Raw genomic sequence first — 22,250 nt, 5'->3', positions numbered from 1 at the left:
TTGCTGCTAACACCCTCTCACCATCTGTATATTGAATAGAATGTATATTTGTCATTAGAATTGGTTCTGATGTCGATTTGCGCTTAATTGGACACTTGCTAATTTGGGCTGGTTTTTGGGCTGGAACTGGTCTGATTGGGCTTGTTTTGGGCTTGTATTTCATCTGCATTGGGCTTGGGACGGGTCTAAAAATCTGGCAACACTGCACTCTGGAAAGCTGCAGTAGAACACAAAGGAATCAACTGACAGTCTCTGCCCTTGTTGGATGTACATGTTTTACTGAGAATGTCAGACTTCATTCTCACATGACTGAGAAAGATAATGTGAATTTACAGAAAATAAGCTCTCAGTTTAGCTTATAGATCACCTTCCAAACCTCTGTGGTAAAAGCATGAGAAAATATTTTTCTCTCAATCATGATATCCCAGCAGAAGGCTTTTTCACATGGTGAAATCACCTTAGAACATACCACAATTCCTAAAATGAGTATGGTACCATCAACAAATGATTTATAATGTAACTAAAGTCTTAAAATCTTCTATTAACTGCAATGCTTTTTAATGAGGTGCTATCATGTATATTGGTCCCAAGATGGCTGCCAACACTTCTTGGATGAAGTGCTGACAGCCAATCAGATCTCAGGATGAGATGTGTGGTTAGGCTCCGCCCACATATATATATTGATTTAAATGCTATTTTCTCAGGAACTACTGAACAGATTTACACCAGACCTACAAAAGGCACTTCCTTGACCTGAGGACTACCTCTCTGCCAAATTTCAAGTAACTCTGTTCAGCCGTTCGGGCTGTAGCTGTGTCTAAAGGTCCTATGGAAAAATGCATGGGAAAAACGCGTTTTGGGACCCCCCTTTTTTCTCAGCCCCCGCTTGACGAATCCCCCCGAGACTTTCAGGGTAGGAGCGGAGCGTAGCGCCCCACCTATTTTGAAAATTTCGCGAGGATTCATCGACCGGCGCCAAAGTTATTCCAAATAGAATGTTGCGGATTTCCTATGGAAACAGGGTCCTAACTATAACTATCTACTGGCGACCGCCAGTAGATAATATATATATATATATATATATATATATATCTATATAACATTTTCGTTCACCCAGGCTTGTCGAACACTTGGCGGGTGCTTATATATAGCTCACATGATGGGCAATTCGACTCCCACAAAGCAGGGCTGACACCACGTCAGAACAGTGCACCAACCCACATGGGTATTATTTTAGCGTGAATCTTGGAGGAATGAAAGCGCACCCACATGGGAACACTTGAATAGCGGACTACAGCAACCATGAGGCTGTGCTGACAGCCAAGCCCATTGAGGCAGGTAGTTGAAATAAAAATGTACGCAATCTACGTGACTTTCATTCTTTTTGCATTGCCACTGAGGAAAGGATTACAATTCCTGAAACGCGTCTGGCTAAGAATTCAACGATGCCTGTATCCTGACAAGGTGCTAGCTGGCAGGGTGTCGACAAATAAAAGAATTTGACCTTACAAGCCTCCTGTGGACTCCCTCCTTTGGTGCTACCTGGTATGTTGGAATATATATATATATATTTACCTACTGGCGGTCGCCAGTAGGTAGTTATAGTTAGGACCCTGTTTCCATAGGAAAACCGCAGCATTCTATTTGGAATAACTTTGGCGCCGGTCGACGAATCCTCGCGAAAGTTTCAAAATAGGTGGGGCGCTACGCTCCGCTCCTACCCTGAAAGTCTCGGGGAGATTCGTCAAGCGGGGGCTGAGAAAAAAGGGGGGTCCCAAAACGCGTTTTTCCCATGCATTTTTCCATAGGACCTTTAGACACAGCTACAGCCCGAACGGCTGAACAGAGTTACTTGAAATTTGGCAGAGAGGTAGTCCTCAGGTCAAGGAAGTGCCTTTTGTAGGTCTGGTGTAAATCTGTTCAGTAGTTCCTGAGAAAATAGCATTTAAATCAATATATATATCTGTGGCAGCTTACGGTGCGCTTACCGTGCGCTTACGGTAAGCTTACCGTACGCGTACGGTGCCGTGCGCGAGCGCGAATCTGATTGGCTGTTAGATCTTAGTAAACATTCGAATCGGTCGAAACCAGGAAGCGGCGGCCGCCATTTTCTCTCTCGCACTCTGAGGGGGGGTTGAAAAACAAAGGCCAAAAACATGTAAAGGGGCTGTTTAGACAGCTCCTAAGCACCTAGCCATGATCAAGGAGTCCCCAAAGATCCACCAAGGCCAAAAAAGCAATTTTATATTTTTTGAAAATTTCGCCGATTACGCTTACCGGACGCGTACGGTAAAAATTTTTTAAAAAATAAAAATTATCCATATTCTCCCCACCCCGTGTGCAAATGGTGCATGGTATGATAGTTCCCTGAAAAAGTAAAAGATTACCTTTCACAACGAAGCGCATAATATGTCCCCCATGTGCGCACGGTGCGCGAAGCGCATCGTGCGTCCATGGCCCATCTAGCGTAATGTGGGCAGGCGGTGCGCGTAGCGCACCGCGTCCCCACCGTATGTGTACGGCACTAACTGCGTAAAGTGGGCGCGCGGTGCGCAAAGCGCACCGCGTGCTCACTGTGCGCGCACGGTGCGCGAAGCGCACCGTGCGCGCACGGAACGAACTGCGTTAAGTGGGCGCGCACGCCACGAATGGCGTAAAGTAACTTAGCATTTAAAAAACCATACAAATTCACTGAAAAAACCATAGGTTTCACACACGTTATAGTTAGGAATTAGCATTTAAAAAACCTTGCAAATTCAGTGAAAAAACCATAGGTTTCACACATGTTCTAGTTAGCTGGACAGTTCACTGATAAAAAACCATTGAAATTCCCCCGTTATAGTTAGTGCAGGCAACTATAACTCACGCGACCGCAATCCTCTGCTGATGACATGTGTCTTTATGAAAAAAAAATATTTGTAATATATGTATAGCTAAAATTTAATGGAAGAAGACATGGGCAAATAAGTGTCTAAATACAGTATTCGCATCAGCAGAGGATTGCGGTCGCGTGAGTTATAGTTGCCTGCACTAACTATAACGGGGGAATTTCAATGGTTTTTTATCAGTAAAATTTCCAGCTAACTATAACATGTGTGAAACCTATGGTTTTTTCACTGAATATATATATATATATATATATATATATATATATATATATATATATATATATATCCAGCTCGTGGGGAATGTCCAGCAGTTGAATCGCACTCGCACACAAAGAAGCTTTCCCCATCGCTTTATTGTTGGTAAAGCAGTTGCACTTCCAGCATAATTGAGCAACTGACCGCAGCCCTGACGCGTTTCGAATAATCTTTTTCAAAGGGTTAGTGCAGTCAAAAGAGCATGTGCGGCAACACCTTCCTTATAATGCCATATCGTGAGTCCTGATTGGGCAACTCTGGATGAGTAATCACGTTGCATGCTGGTTGGTGAAGTCCGATATTCGACCCCAAATGGATGCGCTTCAAATTCAATTGCTGATTCTTGGCTCTGGTTGAGCCCCGGAAAGCGCTGCTGCCTCAATCCGTGCTCTGTGTCCCACTGTTGAAGCTCGTATTTTCTGAGCCTCGTGGCCCTCGTTGCGAAGTGGTGCAGATTCGGCGGCAGGACGGCCGCCTTTATATCCAGCTCGTGGGGAATGTCCAACAGTTGAATCGCACTCGCACACAGAGAAGCTTTCCCCATCGCTTTATTGTTGGTAAAGCAGTTGCACTTCCAGCATAATTGAGCAACTGACCGCAGCCCTGACGCGTTTCGAATAATCTTTTTCAAAGGGTTAGTGCAGTCAAAAGAGCATGTGCGGCAACACCTTCCTTATAATGCCATATCGTGAGTCCTGATTGGACAACTCTGGATGAGTAATCACGTTGCATGCTGGTTGGTGAAGTCCGATATTCGACCCCAAATGGATGCGCTTCAAATTCAATTGCTGATTCTTGGCTCTGGTTGAGCCCCGGAAAGCGCTGCTGCCTCAATCCGTGCTCTGTGTCCCACTGTTGAAGCTCGTATTTTCTGAAAAAGATTATTCGAAACGCGTCAGGGCTGCGGTCAGTTGCTCAATTATGCTGGAAGTGCAACTGCTTTACCAACAATAAAGCGATGGGGAAAGCTTCTCTGTGTGCGAGTGCGATTCAACTGTTGGACATTCCCCACGAGCTGGATATAAAGGCGGCCGTCCTGCCGCCGAATCTGCACCACTTCGCAACGAGGGCCACGAGGCTCAGAAAATACGAGCTTCAACAGTGGGACACAGAGCACGGATTGAGGCAGCAGCGCTTTCCGGGGCTCAACCAGAGCCAAGAATCAGCAATTGAATTTGAAGCGCATCCATTTGGGGTCGAATATCGGACTTCACCAACCAGCATGCAACGTGATTACTCATCCAGAGTTGTCCAATCAGGACTCACGATATGGCATTATAAGGAAGGTGTTGCCGCACATGCTCTTTTGACTGCACTAACCCTTTGAAAAAGATTATTCGAGGGCTGCGGTCAGTTGCTCAATTATGCTGTAAGTGCAACTGCTTTGCCAACAATAAAGCGATGGGGAAAGCTTCTCTTTGTGCGAGTGCGATTTAACTGTTGGACATTCCCCACGAGCTGGATATATATATATAATGTATTTATTTCTAAACACTCTCTACTAACCTCTTTATGAAGTTAGAGAGCAAGGCACACAACACAGTTATTAAACAACAGTAAATAGCACAATATACAATGGGCCCCAGGGGGAGACACTACCATATATTAAGAAAGTGGTATAAGAAACACGACCCGACTAGACACAGTACCTAGAGCACGTAGAATCGCTGGGACCCCAAAGAACCACCCAAGACAGTGACACAGGAGACCCATGGGGGACGTGTGCAGTGTGAGCACAGCCGGGAGCCCCGTACAATTCAATAGGAAAGTCATGGTTGGAATTTTAAAGAATAGGGACACTTAGAAGAGGACTTTGAGCAAACCCTTTAGACTAAGGGGGTTCCAGGGCCAGCACCAACGGGAGCAACGGGGTACTCGTGTTACCTCACCCAGGGAAGCCTGGTGCATAGGTGTCAAATGGTGTCGGGAATCGTTGTTGATTTCAATGGCGATGTGCTGCAAAGTGCTTCTGCTGTGGAGAGGAAGTGTCCGGTGTGATCCAAGCCTGGATCGAAGATGTGAAGAACCTGAAAAGCAGAGGGGACAGAGTCTGGGTCACTTGCCAGTAACCAGGGGCACGATAGACGAATGCCCACAGATCTTGGGTGTTTCAGGTGCGAAGAGGTGAAGCTTGACTCCACTGCAAGGAGGCGTCAACGACAACCACAGTCTGCAGGCGAGCTGTCCCACGAAGGACGTCGAGTGCTAGGGGGGGTCAGTTTCCAGTTCGGAGACCAACAAGCCTTGGCAACTGCACCCCACGCGGTGAGAAGAATATGGCTTCGGTGTGGACCAACAAGGTCCTGTGGACTCCCCAAGCGATGGAGAGTCAGGGCACGTCTGGAGCAACCAGGCAAGCCCGTTGAAAGTAAAAGTACCCTTCTCAGGGACCCACAAGTCGACGGACAAGGGATCGCGAAGGGACCTCGAGAGGAATCACTAGATACCAGCCCACGGGTCACTCTAGGAGTGTAGGCCAGCAATCTTCAGTGCAATCACTGCTCGGGGTCTGGACTACAAGTAGCCCAAAGCACAGCCTCAGGGATCGCCAAGAAGCATATGCTGCTGCAAAAGGTCACGGTGTCCAGGGGTTTGGGTTGCACAGTCCCCACGAGGGCTTTGGATCTCCGAGTTGCTGGGAGCACGGATCGGCCTCGGGGAAGCCTGGATACCCACCTCCTGTGTTGCAAAATCGTCGGTGTCCTTCAGGAGCAGCTTCGATGCAAACCGGACAGATGAGTCTTTGATGCCTGCCTTGCAGGGGATTAACTCCGAGGGAGATTCTTCGGTCATCCAACGTCGTGTAGATAGAAGTTCTGGGATTCTGTAGTAGAGTTTCGTCCAGGTAAATCTAAAGTCCTGTAGTCAGGGGTTCCTACTTTATACCGATGGAAGGGGTGGGACAAACTCTGGGGACCCACCTATGGGAGGGTCAGGAAAGAGGGGTGGCTACACCCATTTCCTTTGTCCAGTTTCGCGCCAGAGCAGGGGCTGGTAGCCCCTGCAACCGGTTTGAGCTGGACTATGCACAGGGACAGCAAATGTGCCCCCAGTGCAGACATCAAAGCACTCTTGGAGTGCACCCACCCAGCCCCAATACACTAAAGCCTATCTGGGAGGTGGTTACACCTCCCTGTGACAGGAAACCTATTGCCCAGGCCTCCCTGCCGGAGTTTCTTCCAACCGCAGGAGGGCAGACTCTGGTCTGTGGCTGGCAGCATCCATTTTGTGATGCCTGGGTCAGTTAAGCTGGTACTGGGTATACCGGTGCTGTCATGTTTCTCCCTCTAGTAGGGTGGAATCATACCTCCCACACCAGTTACTGGTGTGGGGGTATGATTCCAATGTGTCTGACACCAAACACGACATGTTACCATGCAGCCATTCCAAAGTTACATTTACCGTGAGGTTATAATGCATTTAAGAGTATATGGTTTGGCTGCATCACAAACAACCCCAGAATAAAGGTTGCAAAAGCTGCAGAGTGGCTCTGCTCATGCATGGGCACCCTCTCACATGAAACCCAGCACCCTGCCTTTAGGATTGTTAAGGCCTGCCATAGGGGTGACTGATAGGTTTACATGTGCAGTGATAGGGAGTGATATAGGGAACCTATATCTCAGTAAGGGGTGCATACACCACCTTACACAGGCTGCTGTAGCAGACCTGTTGTGTCATTTTAAATGGCTTCCCAGGGGTGGCATAATACATGCTGCAGCCCCTGGTAGGCCTCTGGGGTACCTATGCCCTGGGTACATAGTATATCATATATTAGGGACTTATAAGGGTACCCCAGAATCTATTCTGGAGTGTACCTAAAGTACCTGCAATCAATTTAGAGAGGAAGCAGCTAGGCTGGGGCCCTGAATAGCAGGGTCCCAGCCAGACTAAAGTCGAAAAACAGTGAAACATCAGCAAAAAGTGGGGGTAACCAAAAGAAGCAGATCCTACTCTCCTACACCATTGTCATGTACTGAGTTCTTAAGAGAGAAATTTGATCTAGTACTTTACAAATAGGTTGAATTTGTGATCTCTGGCCAAGATAATTTTCCAATTTGAACTTTGGCACATGATTTTTTTTTTCATTACAGTAAAACTAACTTGTTCTTCCAACCTCCCTCTCTTGCAGTATGTCGCTCAAAGTTGTCCTCCAACCTTGGGTGGGGTCATCACACATTGCGACTTCCACCCAGGGTTCACAAGCACAAGGGAGATGGACAGGTGACTACAAAGGTAGAATATGGAGAACAGGCAGAACAATAAAACTCTAGAAATGTGTAAGGAGATCACAAACAACCACACGCTTGGCCTCTCTCCTCCAAATCCCAGGTTCAGGAAAGAACGAGCAAATATCTGAAAATTAAAAAAAATACCTGCCTTTTGACTAACCTAGATGTGCCCCATGGAAGACCAACTTTCCAGCTACCTATAAGAGGTCCCCCAGGACCCCACGAATTGCTAGATAGCCCACTGTCCCAGACACAAGTTATTTAAAGGACGTGAAACAAATAACTGCTGCAAACCACACCACAAAAACAACCAAGGGTGTACTACCTGCATACAGGCTAGGCTGGAAGATCACAAAAGTCGCTCACACTTATGGAATAAGGTGCTCTAAAATGACATCATCTATACTTACATTTTTCAAGGGTGGGGCCAAACACCTCCCTGCCCCATACAGAAATCGAGGATTGCAGATGACAGCAAGTCTTCTAAAGTACCTTCATGATAACAATCCAGTAAGGGTGCACTATCTTCTGCTCACACCTCAGCCTAGAAATATTTGGTATAACTGTCAGATCAGAGGTCCAGGAATCCAGAGATTACATGTGCCTCCTACTCCTGAGCCCACAAGGGCATGCTTTAGCTTTTCCTGCGCTTTAGCTGAGTGTGTGTACCACCCGGTGCTTTGCAAAGATTTGTTCTGTTCAGTTAGGTATTGACAAACCAGTAGATCTGGAAGCAGACCACATATATTTCTTGTTCAGTTGGAGACTCCTGGTCAACATGCCCTACACATGGTGATCTCTGCATTGGGTATTCAGATGCCTTCCAGATGGTGCTTTTTTTAGTGCGTGCTGTGGATATGAAGTTGCTCTTACTCTTCCAAGCATGTTTTTTTTAACCAAACTTAAAATTCTGTTTCAGAAGATGCTGCTCAAGAAGAACTGCGGCGCCAAGACAGGAGTTTTCAAAATCAGAGTAAGTTCTCTTATTTCCTTTCTCGTTTATTCATTTGTTTTTCTCTCTCACAACATTGCGCAGCCAATCTGGGTCTATTGTGTTTCCCTGGATTCTCCAAGTTTTTTTATTAAATTATGGTAATAATTTAAATGTGCAAACCAAACCGAATAATCCTAGAAACGCTCAAAGGAATATCATTATGCATACGTTGACAAAAATATTTGAATCAAATTACTACTGATAGCATTTTAAGCACTGGACCGAAGAATATGTATGCGGTACTGGAGTGTGAGAACTCGGTGTTGTACATGTACTACAACCGGCCTATTAACTAGCCGGCTTACCTTGTTAGTTACAAGCAAAACTATGGATGGAATGCTGAACAATGCAAACATGTACTCTCAGTCACAGATCTGGGTTTAATCCATTGTTTTTTTTTTGCTCACCACACAACCCCAGTTTAGACCCAGCCATATGAAAATCAGTCTTGATTCTGCCCCTCATGGGAGCAGTCCAACCAAAACTGCCCTAGCTCGTTTGAAGTGTTGGATAGAAAAGGGCACAATGTTATGATAGAAAGATGGAAAATAAATAACCTAAAATGTTTAATTCTTCAAGAAGTTCGGGAACACAAACATCCGACCACAGTGGCAAGTCCTTCAAAAAGAGCTTAAGACGGATACCCTCTGACCGTACACTAACTCGGAGCAAGCAGAGCCAGGTTAGGTCTCGTGGTGGACGCCGTCTCGCGTCCGTTACGCTCAGTAGCATTTCCTCTACTTTTCCCTTGGGGCCCATTACCGTAACCCGAATTGGGATGGTTTTTCTGATTAAAAGGTATATAATACTATATTTACCAGAATTTGGTTAGGTGACTGGTAATCTACTCCTGAATTTTACACATTAGAGGTGCCTTTCGCTGTGTAGATTAGCGTATTTTTAGTCCTGAAGAATCGCCGCTTGTTCTTTTAGACCAATCTCAGGAGAGAAACATGTTAACCCACTAAAAATTCAGTTGACTATCCAGGATCATTATCTTCTCCGATAGCGAATTACCATTTTGAATTAGACAAGCGAGCTCATTCATTAATCTCTTGACCTTGAGTCTCATTTGTTCTATTTTAATGCACTTTTTTGCTCTTTCACATCTGCTATCACCAGTCTACACTACTAGCCCACTCACCCCCACTTCATCAAACGGCATGCAGTCTGTCAAAAAATCTCCGGCAAAGAGCTCCACATGGGTGCCCGTCAGGCATTGCAGCGCCGGCCCGACGAGGAGCTTGCCCAGTGATGATGAAGCATAACTCCTACTTGGGTGTGTGAGGGCTCTTACTCCTATTGGAGCACCTGCCCATTTTGGCAAAAACTTACCTATATACACTTTTCCCCATTTCTTTCTAAGGAACTCAATACTCTTTTTGGATTATGTACATTTTTATACACAGGCAGAGCAGGGGAAGAGAAGATCAAGAAATAGAAGGGAGTGGACAATAGCCGCTTCCACATCAGACCTCACCGGGGAGAACCACATCCACCCTGACACAGACTGTGGCCAGCTCGAAAGTCGATAACCAGTCTTGGTCGAGGGCTATCCTCGCCACCTTAGAAATTTTGTAGCTTTATGACAATAAGTGTTGTTAGATATAGTGTTGCACGTGCAGCAAGTATGCATTCAAGTTCTGAAGTAGAAACAATTGCCATCTTAGGCTGCTCTCCGATGTGGAACCTGTCTGCATGTTGGTGTGCTTTTCATCACCCGTTCCAGCGATTACGGCCTGAGTCCACAGGGTCCTCAAAACAAATGCTTCCTGCTGGATCTTTGCAAAAAACAAAAACCCAGTTGGTGTTGGTTTATGTCAGAGAAAGTCAAGCTTTCCGAGAGGCAAGCAACCTCGCATGTATGCTCCAGATATTGGGTATCTGCATGTACACAGGCCTTCTTCTACGTAGCGTGTGGCATAAGAGCTTCCTTACTTGAGCTCTCATATTTTAAATAGGCCTGGGCGGAGTTCGTGGGGTTCCGCTACGCAGAACTCTGCAGAGTGACCAAAGAATTCCACCACGCTATGTGGAGTCCTGCAAGCAGCAGAGTGTGTTAGGTCGCACCATTCGTGTTGATTTTTTTGCCCCTGGAGTTTGTCCCCTGCTGGAAAATCAACGTGAATGGCACCATGCACTGCGCAAGAGGGCGCTGCTTCTTTCTGCTGCTCGAGTAGATGTTCTACTTGAGCGGCACCTTCTTCAACGCGAATGGAAGGTTTCTCAATGCGAGTGTTAGCGGCCATCCGCGACCGCCCGTGTTGAGAAATCTCGTCGGGAGTTGGTCTGGAGTAAGATTTTCCTCGCTCACCAACTTAATGTCGGTGGACGCAAGTGAGGAAAGAATTCTCGGATCAGAGTTTTTCGGAACTCTGTGCTCTACGCAGAGCATGGAGTGGGAAAAAATCTGTAAACTCCCCGAGCGAAGCGGAATTTAACACCCTGGCCTAATTTGAAATAGAAGCCAGACTCCAGAATCTAACACTTGCTGTGTCTCAGTGACATAGTAATTTGAATAACCAGAATTGGCTGATGTGAAGCTGGAATTTCTCCCAATCCTATTTTCTTCAGGGTACATTGCTGCTGGCTATAAGCAGGCTTCACAGCATTGGTGACTCCAAATGGCTTTGTGAATTTGTTGCTGATGAGCTGCCTATAGGAATACAATAATGGAGAGTTGAAACAAAAGCTAGCTACACCTTCATGCTTTCTGAAAGACGCTGTTTTTAAATAGTGTTGTTTAGTCTTGCAGTTGCTGTTTTTGAGCTAGGTAAACTGTTCCTCATATGCCTGCTGTTTGTTTGGGTTTATAATCTCACTTTATGGTTTAAATCTTTTATTGATTTTCAAACCGGAAAAGAAGAACAAAAACAAGACCCCCTGCTCCCTAGAGACAATGCAGTACAGACACCAGGTGTCGCAAATAATAGCATTACCAAAGTAATATGCGCGGAGCAGGTCTGTGGGAGAAAACAATAAGAAGGGGGAAGAGAAAACGGAACAAACAAATAAGACCCGAACATTTCCACCCCCCACCTCCCAGTCCACAAAACAGAAAAAGGGAAGAAAAATGGTTGAATACACTGAAGGTCAGCGTGATCATTTAGAATTATGCGAAGAGCCATCTGCAGCATTTGTCTGTCAGCAAGTCAGAGAAGCCTGAGGTAACGGGGGCATGTCAATTCCTGGAATTCAGTAATGAGCAAGGTCAGGAAGGGACGCCACAACTCTGGGAACTCAGCCCCTCTGCCAGCCAATGTGAGGGTTAACTTTTCCATCCCTAGTACCAGCCAGAGTCTCTGCAGCCATCCAGAGTATGTTGGGAGCTGGGAGGAGCGCCAGTGCGCCAGTATATTCTGAGTGGCCGCCCCCAGGGCAATGGCGATTAGTCTGCCCCTCTGGGATTTCAGAGGATATGTTATAGGGTTGGGTAGGCCCAGGAGGATATATGTAGGGAAGTGCGGGAGTTGCGTTTCAAAGTGGTTATCTATTTCGTCAAGGATTTGGGACCAATATGGTTGAAGGCGATCACAGCCCCACAAGAGATGCACCAGAGTGCCCACCTCCCCGCAACCCCTCCAGCACAGGGCGCTCTGACGGGAATCAAAGTGGTAAAGTTGCTCTGGCATGGAGTACCAATAGGTAACCACCTTAGTCAGTGTCTCAGTAAGGCCTGTGTGGTATGCTGTGTCGGGCCCTATAATAGATACCATCCCATTCCTTGTGGCTCAGCGTCCTGTCCAGTTCTCGCTCCCATTGTACCCGACCCGCGTTATATGTGAGTGTAGAGGTTGTTAATAAGTGTTTATAGAGGTCCGAAATTATTTTTTTATCGGAGGTTCGGGTAACAAGCCATTTCTCATACGAGGTCAGAAGGCGTCGGGCGCCAGGTTTAACACGCGGCTGAAGTGCCCAGTGCCTAAGCTGTAAATAGGGCAGGCGTTCAGTTTCCGGGATACCATAGTATGTTTTGAGCTGCGGGAACGGAATGATTCCTTCCAGATCGAACAGATGGCCCATGGATCGACATGAGGTGGGACGCCAGATTGCAAAGGCCATAGGGTCCATGCCGGGGTGGAATTCTGGATTATTGAGAGGGTAGGGAAACTATGTCAGAGCGTGGGTGGTGTTGGTGCGGTCCCAGGCCTCCATAGTCGTGCTCATAATGTAGGATGCGTAAAGATTGGGTGGCCTATGTGTCTTGCGAAGGAAGGGGATACCCTGCAGGGGCATAGCCGCGACTGCCTGATCTTGGAATAACCAGTGCTTCTCAGATTCTAGGCGATTCCACTCAACTAGATAACGGAGCTGCAAGGCATAAAAGTAGAGCTGTAAGTCAGGGACCCCTACACCTCCCCGCTCCGGTGGTAAAACTACGATTGCGTGCTTGAACCGGGCCTTGCCATATAAAGTGTGCTAAGTCTGACTGGGTTTGTTGAATCCAGCCTGCGGGGGTGGCGAAGAGGAAGGGTCTGGAAAAGATATAAAATCTGAGGGAGTATTGTTATCTTGGTGGCTGCTATTCTGCCCAACCAGGAGAGGGGATAATGTTTCCATTGGCCCAGCTCCTTGCGAATATGTGCGCGAAGCCCATCGTAGTTGTTGGTGATTGTAGCTTGTATGGTAGAACCTAATTGCACTCCCAGGGGATCAAGGAGGTAGACCATTGTATAGCATGTTCTTCCTGCACACGAGCCAGCGTGGCCAAAGAGAGAGGAATGTTGAGAGCGGTTCATTTGTCCATATTAATCTTAAATCCCGAGGCCTGTGCAAAACAATGTAGTTCAATTAAAAGAGCCCGCAGTGCTGAGAGCTGGATAGAAAGGGAGAGCAGGATGTTGTCCACATATAAGCTGATAGTATGCACATCCCCACCAAATTTGATCCCCGTTATAGGAGGGTGACATCTGACCCGCAGCGCAAGCGGCTCCATATAAAGCGCGAACAGGAGGGGAGAGAGGGCACCCCTGCCTAGTACCCCTGCCTATGGGGAAACGGGAGGAAGTCTGACCATTCACCCGGACCGTGGCTTTGGGTGAGCGATAGCAATTTAGGGTCTGCGTGCGCAGTTTCTCACTGAAACCAAATCTCTGCATGACCTGCTCTAAATAGGGCCAGTGTACCCTATCGAAGGTCTTCTTGACGTCGATGGCCAGTAACATATATTCCCCATGTGTGCGGGACGCCTTTTCAATTAGGTGTAGGACTCTTTGTATTGTCGTTCGTTTGCCGTTGCGGGATAAAGCCAGCCTGGTCCGGTTCTACCAATTGTGGCATATAAGGCGCCAGATGAGTCGCTAGTATGCTCGTGTAGAGTTTAATGTCTATGTTTAGGAGGGAAATTGGTCTATACGCGCTGCAATATGTTTTATCTTTCCCGGGTTTCGGAATGACTACAATTGACGCCTTCAGCATTTCCTCCGGGATGTCTCCAGTGTGTGCGAAGGTATTAAATAGGTCCCGTAACAAGGGGGCCACTTGCGTGCAACAAGTTTTATAAAAAGCCGCTGAGTAGCCATCCGGCCCGGGCGATTTGCCTAATTTAAGGTGGGAGATCGCTGCGATAACTTTCCGTCCCTATATCTCTGTCTAGGTAGTCAGCTTGCGCTGAACTAAGAGCGGGCACCTGTGTAGCCTCTAAGTATTCGGAGCTATGATGGGCGTCCAGAGGATCGCTCGAGTAAAGCTCCGCATAGAAGTCTCGGAAGGCTTCCGCGATGGCCGTATCATCTGAGGTAGGCTCGCCTCCCGCAGGGCAGATGGCCTGCACACCTTGTTGCTGCCTAACTTCTCGCAATTTGTGGGCTAGGAGACTGCCGCACCTATCGCCCCCGGTGTAGTATGAATGGCGGAGGCGGAGAGCCGTGTATTCGGCCCTATCTTGGTCTAGTGCTGCGAGTTGTTTCCGCTCCACACACAATTGACGCCAGGCTCTGGCCGCTCCAGTACGTTGGTGCATCTGCTCCAATTCTGCAACTCTCTGAGTGAGCTCTGCCCGCTTTTGACTATGTTCTATATTGCTGGGTGTAGAGATAGCTATAAATGCTCCCCGCAGAACAGCCTTAAGAGCAGTCCATTGTGTCGCTAAGGAAGTGTCCGGGTTGGCTTTCAGGGCGAGAATTCCTGATGGCGGTCTTAATTTGGTCGACTGTGGAGGCCTGGTGGAGTAATGTGTTGCGCATGCGCCAGTGTCTTGGTGGTTGCTGTGTGTGCGGGAACTGAAAGGAAGCCATGACTGGAGAGTGATCTGATAGGGACGCAGTGAGGATCTCGGTATCAGTCGCAAGCGCTTGTAGTGGGGTGGAGCTAAGGAAATAGTCCAACCTGGCATATGTTTTATGGGCTCCTGAGTAAAAAGGTGTAGGCCCGACTGTGGGGGTGGAAGTGGCACCATAGGTCAACGAGCCCCAAGTCATGGATACGGGCTAGCCCTGTTGGAGAAAGAGCGCCAACCTGGCTCGTGCGCTGGCAAGAACGGTCGATAAAGTTGTCAAAAACTAAGTTGAGGTCCCCACCCAATAACAGGCGCTGCTCAGTGTTAGCCATCGCCTCAGTAAGTGCATCGTGGAGTAATTTGTCTTGTCCTTCATTGGGGGCTTATATGAAACCTACTAGGAAGGACACCCCGGCCACAAGAAACTGGTATGTAAGCAAACGACCCCTAATCTCGGCCTCCTTCTGGAGCACCCTTCCCTGAAAGGAGCGGGAGACAAGTATGGCAACCCCTGCTGACTTAGTAGGATTAGAAGAAAACATCTGCGTAAGAAAGGCACGGGATTTCATCCTATGGTGGTCTCTGGGTATAAGATGTGTCTCCTGTAGGAGGTATATGTCCGCGTTGGAATGTTCTAGATAATGGAGGACATCTTTACGTTTGATCGGATTATTCAAGCCGCGTACATTGAGTTATAATCTCACTTTAAACATTTTAGGGCAATGGACGTAATTTCATCAATATGCCAGTGGCAGCGAATCACACACACACTTTCAGACACATTGACATCACAAGTGTGTCTCCTTGGCCCAGCTTTAGCCCATTATCAGCCTATTTGTTCTTGAGTGCGTCTGGGCAAAACTTTTGTTTATACCGGCTCAATCTCGCATAGTTTCTCTCATTCTGCCCTACAATTGTTACACGAAATGCCCAAGATTATGCTAATATTCCACGTCACATAACTGAGATTTCAGTTGGTGAAAAATCCTTTTGTGGAAGCATGGGTCAACTTTAACTAACCAAACGCGAGCGACTGTTGTTCACGTCATGTGCATTTTGCGCTTTGTTTACAGCATGGATTTGAGGATTCATGTGCTAAACAAAAATATAGAGCACAGTGCTGGATCGGCTTCCAATTAATACCTATTTTTTCAGAATTTTGTGTAATTTCAGCAAAGGAAATAACGTGATTTCACCAAGGCTTATTGTGAGGAGTTAGGGAAAGGGCAAGCTGGGCCGGACAGGCCTTCTATTCCACCAGGCATTTCCCTGGTGGGCTGGGGTCCTTAGAGGGCACTTTTGAAATCCCAGGCTGCTCCTACAGTTTCTGTCACTTTGCCCAGCTCCCGGAGGTTAATTGCAGCATGCCCAGGAGGCTACAAGAGAGAAAAAGTGAGAGGGAAGAGAGAAACCGATCAGAGGGAGAAGAGAGGAGAGAAGATGGAGGCAGAGAGACAATGGATGGATGGATGGATGGATGGATGGATGGAAAGACAGATGGAGGGAGTAGTGGGAGGGAGCAGGGCTGGCATGAGCATTTTTGCCTGGGCTGCTTTTGTGTCCCCAGACAGTCTGGCCACGAGGGGAAGGAGTGGAAACGCCATCCATTATATACCTCTTAGAACCCCGTTTTCTTTCTGGTCCTGCTCCTGCCCTCTTGCCACACGAGACCAGGAGAAGCAAGGGCAGTTCCAGCGGTGCCAAAGTGCAAACCATGGGTAGCAAGCAGTCTGTGCTGCTGGGGATCCCCAGATTGACGTCAATGTTGGTAGAGCTCTGTTGAACAATAATGTGCACACATTTTTTTAGCATTCCTAGTCACTCTAGCTGTGCAGCTCGGCGCCCTGCCATGTTTTGATTATGACCTACTACAGACAGAAATTCGAGGGCTGTGGCAGTTGTTAGCTACTAAATCCTGTGAAATTACAATATGGTGTTTTATAATGAAACCTCAAGAAGGCGTTGGAGACAAAACCCAGTGCCTGCAGTAGGGAAATGTAGAAAGTGGTTCAGCTTCAGGATATAGGTGCGGGGTGATGAGGTCAGGAGAACAGACCCCCCCCCCCCCCCACTGTCCCCTTGCATGCTAAAACATATGCACCATGCATTTAGCAGCACAGAAACCCGTAAGCGCATAACTGTATTAAAATGTAAGCCTCTTTTACTGCAATGTTTTAGGATCGTTTCCCTGGAGACCATTGTGGGCTGTATTTTGTGGTTAGTGGGCTGCTTGACGCATCACTGTCTGAATAGAAGCCACCACTCATTCTATTTGGCATTTATGTATGTGTGCTGTGTCTCCCTAAGAGTACCTCTGAAATTGATGACGAGTGACGTCAGCCATAAAAACATACAATATTTGGGATTCCTCAAAATACCATTTTAGGGCCTTATTAAATTCTTAATTATAATGGTTTATACAAATTGTTTTACATTCTCCTTTGACTGTTTAATGATGCTAGACGAGGGCCTCTTTTACTGCAATAGAAATGCTGCTATGGTCTACTGTAATGGCCCTGGTGCTGCTTAGGATTTGCACACGCACTTTACAATGTAAAAACTTTTATGCTTCTGATGCAATGCACAAGCACCTTAAGGAAATTCATTTATGATCTTTTAAACAATGTAAAAGTGAACATTTGCCTAAATACTTATTTTATAGAATTTTTATTTAGAGTTTTGTGGGTCTGCCCAATTGGCCATCTCTGGCTTGCGTAAATGCTTTTTGTTTTATTCTAATTCTTCAACTAATGCAAACGCCATCACATCGCCCTTATATTGCACATGCACTTTATGATTCACTCTTTCAAATGATCGCTCGGGGTCATGGGGCGTGTTATTGGGACATTGGAGATGACCATGTAACATGATTGTAAGTCTATAACGCTAATGTGCTAGTTGGTGCCTCCCAGCGCAATGGTTAACCATTGAGTTGAATGTAATGTATTGAATTTTATCTGTGCTTTTATGACCATATAGGCTGAAATAAGGTTTTTCTTGATGATGATGAAAATACTAGTTTGCCGGTTATTAAAAATAGCTTAGATTTGGCAAAACAAATTGCATTCAAGCATGGTGTACTTAAAGTGAGTTAAACGTGATATATATATATTCACTGAAAAAACCATAGGTTTCACACATGTTATAGTTAGCTGGACATTTTACTGATAAAAAACCAATGAAATTCCCCCGTTATAGTTACTGTAGGCAACTATAACTCACGAGACCGTAATCCTCTGCTGATGCTAATACTGTATTTAGACACTTATTTGCCCATATCTTCTTCCATTAAACTTTAGCTATACATATATTACAAATATTTTTTTTTCATAAAGACACATATGTCATCAGCAGAGGATTACGGTCGCGTGAGTTATAGTTGCCTACAGTAACTATAACGGGGGAATTTCATTGGTTTTTTTATCAGTAAAATGTCCAGCTAACTATAACGTGTGAAACCTATGGTTTTTTCAGTGAATTTGCAAGGTTTTTTAAATGCTAATTCCTAACTATAACATGTGTGAAACCTATGGTTTTTTCAGTGAATTTGTACGTTTTTTTAAATGCTAAGTTACTTTACGCCATTTGTGGCGTGCGCGCCCACTTAACGCAGTTCGTTCCGTGCGCGCACGGTGCGCTTCGCGCACCGTGCGCGCACAGTGAGCACGCGGTGCGCTTCGCGCACCGTGTGCCCAGATGGGCCATGAACGCACGATGCGCTTCGCGCACCGTGCGCACATGGAGGACATATGATGAGCATCGTTGTGACAGGTAAAATATATGTTTTGTTTTGCTGTAATAGGCCATGTACAAATGGTGCCCTTCGGGCACAATTTGCACACGGGGTGGGGAGAATGTGGATATTTTTTTTTTTTATTATTATTTATTACCGTACGCGTACGGTAAGCGTAATCGGCGAAATTTTCGAAAAAATTAAAATTGCATTTTTTCACTTGGGGGATCGTTGGGGACTCCCTCGACATGGCTAGGTGCTTGGGAGCTGTCTAAACAGCCCCTTTACATGTTTTTGCACTTTGTTTTTCAACCCCCTGTCAGAGTGCGAGAGAGAAAATGGCGGCCGCCGCTTCCTGGTTTCGACCGATTCGAATGTTTACTAAGATCTAACGGCCAATCAGAATCGCGCTCGCGCACGTCACCGTACGCGTACGGTAAGCGCACCGTAAGCGCACCGTAAGCTGGCTGATATATATATTGATTTAAAGGCTATTTTCTCAGAATCTACTGAACAGATTTACACCAAACCTACAAAAGGCACTTCCTTGACCTGAGGACTACCTCTCTGCCAAATTTCATTAAATTCTGTTCAGCCGTTCGGGCTGTAGCTCTGTCTAAAGGTCCTATGGAAAAATGCATGGGAAAAACGCGTTTTGGGACCCCCCTTTTATCTCAGCCCCCGCTTGACGAATCCCCCCGAGACTTTCAGGGTAGGAGCGGAGCCCAACGTCCCACCTATTTTGAAAATTTTGCGAGGATTCATCGACCGGCGCCAAAGTTATTCAAAATAGAATGTTGCGGATTTCCTATGGTAAGAGGGTCCTAACTATAACTATCTACTGGCGACCGCCAGTAGATAATATATATATATATATATATATATATATATATATATATATATATATATTCACTGAAGAAACTATAGGTTTCAGGCACGTTATAGTTAGTTGGAAATTTCACTCGTACAAAACCATAGAAATTCCCCCGTTCTAGTTAGTTCAGCTCAGCTAAACTCGCGCCCCCGCAATGTCACATATTACATCACTCATGACATGGTCAATGACATCACTGATGACATCTCAAATGACATTACTGTGCAAACGCGCCCCGTGGCGCGTTTTAAGTTGGGGGGGATTAACTCCCCTTGAATCCTGAGGGTCCCTGGGGTGCAACTAGCCCACCAGGTACCTCCATTAAGTGCCACAGAGCTGCGTTGCAGAGAGGTGTAAAAAGGGGCGTGGCATCAGAACACCTCTCTGCAACGCAGCTCCCTGGCGCATACTGGAGGTTACTGGTGGGCTAGTTGGCCCCCAGGGACCTCCAGTATTCAAGGGGAATTTGTTCCCCATCTGCCAACGCGCAAGGGGGTGGGTTTGCAGAGGGCTGCAAGGAGGGGGCGGGGCCTCCGGCGCGATGCTGATCTTTTTAAAAAAAAAATTATGAAGGGGGGCTGTGGCCCCCTTTTCCTTATTAATTGGCCCTGGGGAGCTCATCCCCCGGGGCCTGCCCCTTATTTTTTTTAAACTTTGCAAGGGGTCTGCGTGGCCCCCCTCCCGAGGCCATAATATGCCCTGGGGACCCCATCCCCCGGGTCATGGCCATTTTTTTTTTTTATTATTCATTTGGAAGGGGGCTGCGTTGCCTCCCTCCTCAGGCCACTTATGGTCCAGGAGACCCCATCCCCGGGGCCGACCTTTGTTTTTAAAAGTTTTTTTTTAAATTTATTTGTATTCAAACTTTGGGGAGGGGGGCCGCGTGGCCCCCTCCCGTGCCACTTGTAGCCCCGGGGACCCCATCCCCCGGGGCTGGCCCTCTCCGTTGGGGACTGTGGGGGATCCCCAATTCCCCCACGGTTCCGCCGGCTCCCCGCGTCCTTCAGGAGCCGGCATTGCTTTTCCACACGGGAAGCTGCTAAGATGCTGCTCCCTGTGTGGAAAAGCAATCGGCTTTGGTTTTTGGAAGAGAGAGCAGGTTTCCCTGCTCTCTCTTCCCAAAACCAAAGCAGTTTGCTTCGCGGCTCCCGCCCTGCCATAGCAAGCTAGTGTCCCGGGTGTAGGCACCCCGGGACACCGCAGGAGCTGGCCATGGGGGGTGGTGGTCCCCAGAGCCATGACAGGGCTCCAGGAGGGGGGCCGCGCGCCCCCCCAACCAGCATTTACAAAGCCCCGGGGGGTGGTGGTCTCCGGGGCTTGGGGGTCCGTCACGGATCCCCAAGTTTAAATACTTAGTGCCCCGGGGAGGTGGCGGTCCCCGGAGTGTGTGGGGGGCCGCGTGCCCCCCACTACATAATTAAAGCCCCAGGGGGTGGCGGTGCCCGGGGCTTGGATGCCCCCCCACGTTAAAAATTAAAGTGGTGGCGGTCCCCAGGGCTGCGGGGGGCCTGTGTGCCCCCCCAAAAAATATTTGAACAAAACCCCGGAGAGGGGGCGGTCCCTGGGGCAGTGTGAGGGTGGGATTGGGGACCTGGCCCACCCGGGGGCTAAAGAATTACAAAGCACGGGAGTGCGCGCGTCGGTTATTTAAAAATGTCAGCCGAAATGCGCTAGGTGCGCGAATCTCGCCTTTTTTTTTTTGTTGCTTTTTTGCCCCTGGGGGGTCCTTGTGGGACCCCCTGAGCAGGCCTAGGAGGTCAGGGTGTTTTCTTCCCTGCCCCCTTTTCTTGTTTTTTTTTCATTTTTTTTTTTTTTTCTTTTCTTGTGCCTCGGTTCTACCGAGGCACAAGATGGCTGCCAACACTTCCTGGTTTGGAGTGTTAACAGCCAATTAGCACAAAGCTCGTGCTCTGGAGGATCCGCAGCCCTAGATGTGTTTTTACTTTTGAATTTCTCAGCAACTACTGAACGGATTTACACCATTTAACGAAAAGGGTTCTTTCTGAACCAAGAACTAGCTCTTTGCCAAATTTGGTGTAATTCTGTTCAGCAGTTCAGGTTGTAGCCATGTCTAAATTTTCCTATGGGAAATTGCATGGGGAAAATACGTTTTGGGACCCCCCTTTTTTTCTGAGCCCCCACTTGACGAATCACCCCTAAACTTTCTGGAGAGGACCGGAGCGCCCCACGAGTTTTGAAAATTTTGCGAATATTCGTCAACCGGCGCTAAAGTTATTGGAAATAGAATGTTGTGAATTTCCTATGGAAAATTGGTCCTAACTATAACTACCTACTGGCGACCGCCAGTACAGGCTAATTAAATTAACCTACCATACATAAGCGAGCCAATAAGTCAGCACACTCAGCTGTAGGCAAGGGGACACTGCTGCAGATGGTGCATTATTGGTACTACACGCCAGAGCATACAGCACGCTGGAAAAGGGGAAGCTACCCTAAATGTTGGAGGGGGTGCGGGGACCCAGGTGACGCATATCCTGTGGCAATGTCCTAAAATACAGATGTATTGGCAGGGAATCTTAGATGCCGTGGATGAAATGTTCGATACTGAACTCCCCAAGTTATATCCTCCAAGGTCTCCCTAAGCCATTAACATACCCGCTTGGATCCCCAAAAGGGCGCGCGATTACACTAGCCCTGTGTGCAGCAAAACAGGTGCTGTTAATTAGATGGGGTACGAATGTGGTGCCGCACCATACCGACTGGCTACACAAGTTATGAGAGCTATTGGGAATTGAAAATCTCACGGCGGTGGCAGAAAATCAGCTACCGCGCTTTGATAAGATGTGGGGTCCTTGTATTCGCTATCTTTGCAGGGAGTATAGAGAGCTGACCTACCCGGTCTACCCTAAGCTGCTATGCTTGATACCCGAAGAGCCTAACGATGTGACCCAGTCTGTGGGGGGTTTTGGCACTGGGGACACTCTAGAGCAGCATCAATAGATAGCTAGGCAGCGTGACATCCCATTGATGACTATCAAATGGACGGCGTATGGGATCCTTCATCTGCATAAAATCACCCCTCTGCCCCACCCCCCCTCT

The 22,250-nt window shown here is 47.3% G+C and overlaps 1 protein-coding gene across 2 annotated transcripts in view; it reads left to right on the top strand.

Moving 5' to 3' along the window:
* The window catches only part of LOC146816514 (uncharacterized), a 452,270-nt gene that overhangs the window by 290,317 nt on the left and 139,703 nt on the right, over positions 1 to 22,250 (top strand). The window contains exon 4 of one of the 2 annotated variants that reach the window (XM_085610356.1): positions 8,292 to 8,345. In XM_085610356.1, the coding sequence (XP_085466482.1) occupies positions 8,292 to 8,345 (54 nt within the window). The remainder of the gene's footprint in view (positions 1 to 8,291; positions 8,346 to 22,250) is intronic. The other variant, XM_085610355.1, reaches the window with a different exon arrangement.

The sequence above is a fragment of the Triturus cristatus genome, chromosome 6, assembly GCF_964204655.1.
Source record: "Triturus cristatus chromosome 6, aTriCri1.1, whole genome shotgun sequence".
In the NCBI taxonomy this organism is placed as follows: domain Eukaryota; kingdom Metazoa; phylum Chordata; class Amphibia; order Caudata; family Salamandridae; genus Triturus; species Triturus cristatus.
Note: the sequence above shows the minus strand (reverse complement) of the source record. Positions and strands in the feature narration are given on the sequence as shown.